Raw genomic sequence first — 4,207 nt, 5'->3', positions numbered from 1 at the left:
CTCGTAAGCCTCTTTCTAGAATATACAGTCTTGCTCGTGGTCTAAGGACGACACCACAACAGCGTCAACCTTTTCGTGCACTAGCCCTCCGACTAGACCTTTCGGAACTAGCTGTGGCTGAAGAGTACTGTAAAAAGCTCACGGAAAACGTCGGAAATTCGACCATTCCAGTTGTTAAATCCAACAGTCCATTCCGAGCGTGTCCATACATGGACACACCGTTCGATATACGAGAACTAGACGAGGCCCTTTCTGGACTACGTTTCACAACCTCTCCCGGTCCCGACGGTATAACTTACGCGGCCTTATTTCACCTGGGTACAATAGGCAAAGTGAGGCTCTTGAAACTGTATAACACATCGTGGGAAACGGGCCAGGTGCCCCGGGATTGGAAAACGTCGCGCATTATACCCATCCTTAAGCAAGGTAAATCTCCCCTAGACCTTTCATCGTTCCGTCCAGTTGCTTTGTCCTCTTGTGTTGGAAAAATCATGGAAAGGATGATACATACCCGACTTGAATGGTACCTAGAGCAATATGACATATATCCCGAAGTTATGGCAGGTTTCCGACGCGGACGCAACTCTCTTGATAATATCATTGACCTCACAACTAGCGTCGAAAAACAAAAGAAATCCCGAAGAATCACCACTGCAGTGTTTCTCGATATTAAGGGCGCTTTTGACTCTGTAAGCCACAAGGCTATCCGCAATGCACTCTGCTATGCCGGGATAGGAGGACGTCTGTATGCGTGGATTTTAGACTATCTTGAAAACAGAACAGTTCATATGGTGACGACAGAAGGGAAAACAGCTGGGTATATTGTTGCTCGTGGCGTGCCACAGGGTGGTGTTCTCAGTCCCACACTTTTCAATATCACCCTCATAGGACTTGTAAACAAACCTCCTCGAAACGTCAGAATAACTCTTTACGCGGATGATATCTGCATATGGACCTCATCAATCACGCAGCGATTTAATGTGATTCGCTTACAGAAAGCACTTGAGACAATTTCAAATTACTTAAAATGCCGTGGACTATCGCTATGCCCATCAAAATCCGCAGCTATAGCTTTTACACGAAAAAGTACGCTTAGGCATCAGCTCACTATTGATGCTCACCCTATATCATACGTCCAAACTCACAGATTTCTTGGTCTTATCCTAGACAAAGGTTTAACATGGACACCACAGGTTAGGCAACTGAAAAGAAAGCTTATTAGCATTACCCAGCTCTTACGATTCATAAGTGGAACTACGTGGGGTGCATCTGTAGCTTCACTTATCCAACTATATAACGCCCTTTTTGTCGGCATTATGCGATAGAGTCTGCCAGTACTTCATGGGATGTGCCGCACAAATATAAGAGCGCTTGAGAGTATGCAGGCTCAAGCCTTACGTGCCTGTCTAGGGCTCCCAAAATGTACTTCCAATGTTGGAACTGTAGCTGAAGCAGGAGCTATTCCCATAGGTGTCCTTAGACTGCAAGAGACCCTTAGAACACACCTTCGTCATCTTACCAGACATAAAGATCACTATCTTGCAGATATAGCAGATAGCAGAAGTGCATCTGGATTTGCTCAAGTTATTATTTCTGGCAGCTTAGACACTCCTCGAGATTTCGAACCAGCAGAGTTCTCTTCATCGCCTCCATGGACCTATCCAATAATTAATATAAAGACAAATATTCCAGGGCTACATTCCAAAAAACACATTTCGCTAACCGTATTGAGGCAACACTCTTCGGAAATAATTAGTGTTCATCACCGTTCGCGAACACATGTCTATACCGACGGGTCCTGCACTGACGAAAGCTCCAGTTACAGCTTCGCAATACCATCAATCAATGGGAGACTTCATGGAAAATTGGGTCACACGACATCATCAACAGCAGCAGAATTAGTAGCGATTCGAGAAGCACTTCGCTTCATTTCTGCATGCGACTCACGAGATTGGTCAATTTTTACCGATTCTAGGGCAGCTCTTCAGAGCCTCAAATCCACTAAAAACAAGAACATCAACGCACAGCTCGTTCATCAAATTTTGAAACTGCACCAGGAGGCTATCGAAAATGGGCATAGTCTGATGCTACAATGGATTCCAAGCCACTGTGGTATCCAAGGCAATGAAAGTGCTGATTTAGCTGCCAAAGATGCTCACCGACGTAATTCTGGTTTAAAAATCCCATTTTCTCGTACAGATGCTAGGGCAAGAATCAACTGTGTTGCTAAAACTATGATAAGTTCCCTCTGGGCAAATCCATTTTATTATTACAGACACCTGCACAGCATTGACCCCTTCCTTGTCTTTCGTTCACCCCGCGGCCTTAAACGCCGGACTGAAACCACGCTCCACCGAATACGACTCAACGTAGCTTCAACGGGATCCTATCTCAACCTCACCGGCCAGCTAGACTCTCCTCTCTGTGAGAACTGTGCCGTCACAGACACACTCGAACATGTCCTGTGCCAGTGTAGCCTATACACAAGTCAACGAAATGAACTGGCAAATTCTCTCCATCTTCCCAACGGAGAACCACTTTCCCTGACTCACCTGCTCGGACCATGGGACTCCGCATCGGAAAGGGTCAAATCAACGACCTCCTTCATCCGCTTTCTTAAGAAAACAAAACTGGACCGAATACTCTAAACCCAGAACATACTTTTACATGAACAAACAATAACGGACAGAATTTTCTTTTCCTTTATGCATATGTATGTATATGCATGTGTGTATGTATGTATATATATGTATATATATGCACATAGGTGTGTGTGTGTATGCATGTGTGTATGTATATACATGTATATATGTGCATAGATGAATGTATATAAGTATGTATATATATGTGTACATACCTTTTTATTTTTTTCCTTTTTTTTTTCTTCTCTCTCTCTCTCTATAATCTATACCTCCCCTCTTTCCCTCCCCTAAGTGTGAAGTAGCCATCCTGCCAATCTTCGCGGGATAACCTCTTCTCCTTTCCAATAAACCAATTTCTCTCTCTCTCTCTCTCTCTCGCCTCCACTGCCCAAAACGTGCGCGTTTCTCACTTAGGGAAGTGAGCGAAGCGCCCACCGTACTGTACGCACAAACTCTGAGAGGTCACCAGCTAGAAGTCAAGGCGACTGGTCGCCGTCATATCTCTGCTTGTGCGCACAAGCCCGTGCTGTTGCAAGCCTGCCAAATCTATGTTCACGCGCACGCTGCACGCGCAGACACGCATAGGGAACCAGTCGGGGCGCTATGCTTGAAATATAACATTTGCTAAATTACCCAAGTACCAAAAGGCATGCTGCGAGTGTCGTATACGTTAGACACGCTGCATGTGCTGGCGTCTGCAGTAGCATAGCCTTCTCTATACTCACGAAGCCTGGCAGTTCGACGACGGAGCCATAGAGTGCCCGGTCGCAGATTTGAAGCGCGAGGATCTCGTAGCACAGAGCATTTCTCGGGATGGATGGATGGATGAATCCGGGTGAGCCCTTTGCATCCGGCGGTAGCTTACGCCACCTAGCCATTTTGCTTTACCATTTAAGCTTAGAATATTTAAATGTGAAATCTATATCCACTCCGCAAAGAAACGAAAGTGAGGCTATAAAACCCCCTTGCCATCCGTTAATAAGAAAATACCTAGTTTTCCCTCACTTTCTGCCATCATTCACTTCATCTTTGCTTGGTAATCTCTACAGTCTTGAAATCCACTCTTCCTTCGCTGGCTCTAGAACCTAATTACTTTATTAAATCTATGTTGTCTTCGGTAGGCATAGGGTGAAGCCCTTCACAGTAGAGTATCAAGTGCTCAGCCGTCTCGTCCTCCTCTCCACAAGCAGTGCACACTGTATCCATTTTCTGGTACTTCGCTCTGTATGTCCTGGTTCGCAGAACACCCGTCCTCGCTTCAAACAACAATGAGCTTCCCCTAGAATTGTCATAAATGCTTTCTTTGGCAATAACTGTTTTGTTTAATCTATAGTTTTCCAGAGCCGTCTTTGTCTGCATTCCCTCTAGCCACCGATCTCTTTCTGTGACCTTAACTTTCTTCTTAACTGAGACTTGCTCTTCCGTATCTCCACTATAGCCTAAAAACTTTCCTCCTAATTTCCTAGTGCGCTGTCTCCACTTTGCGTCTATACTCCTCATGTATAAATAGCTGAAAACCTTTTTGCCCATTGATCCCCATCCATTTGCCTCAACCGATCCTCAAA

The 4,207-nt window shown here is 45.1% G+C and overlaps 1 protein-coding gene across 1 annotated transcript; it reads left to right on the top strand.

Annotated features, from left to right (window-relative positions):
* Positions 1-2,105: 2,105 nt before the first annotated feature.
* Positions 2,106-2,648, top strand: LOC120836631 (the record flags this gene model as incomplete). Its single annotated transcript, XM_040205636.3, has 1 exon — positions 2,106-2,648. A coding segment is annotated over one exon (543 nt), but the record flags the coding sequence as incomplete, so codon positions are not given.
* Positions 2,649-4,207: the final 1,559 nt, after the last annotated feature.

Source organism: Ixodes scapularis, unplaced genomic scaffold (assembly GCF_016920785.2).
Source record: "Ixodes scapularis isolate PalLabHiFi unplaced genomic scaffold, ASM1692078v2 PGA_scaffold9__187_contigs__length_104089568, whole genome shotgun sequence".
NCBI lineage: Eukaryota > Metazoa > Arthropoda > Arachnida > Ixodida > Ixodidae > Ixodes > Ixodes scapularis.
This window is presented reverse-complemented; position numbering and strand designations above follow the sequence as displayed.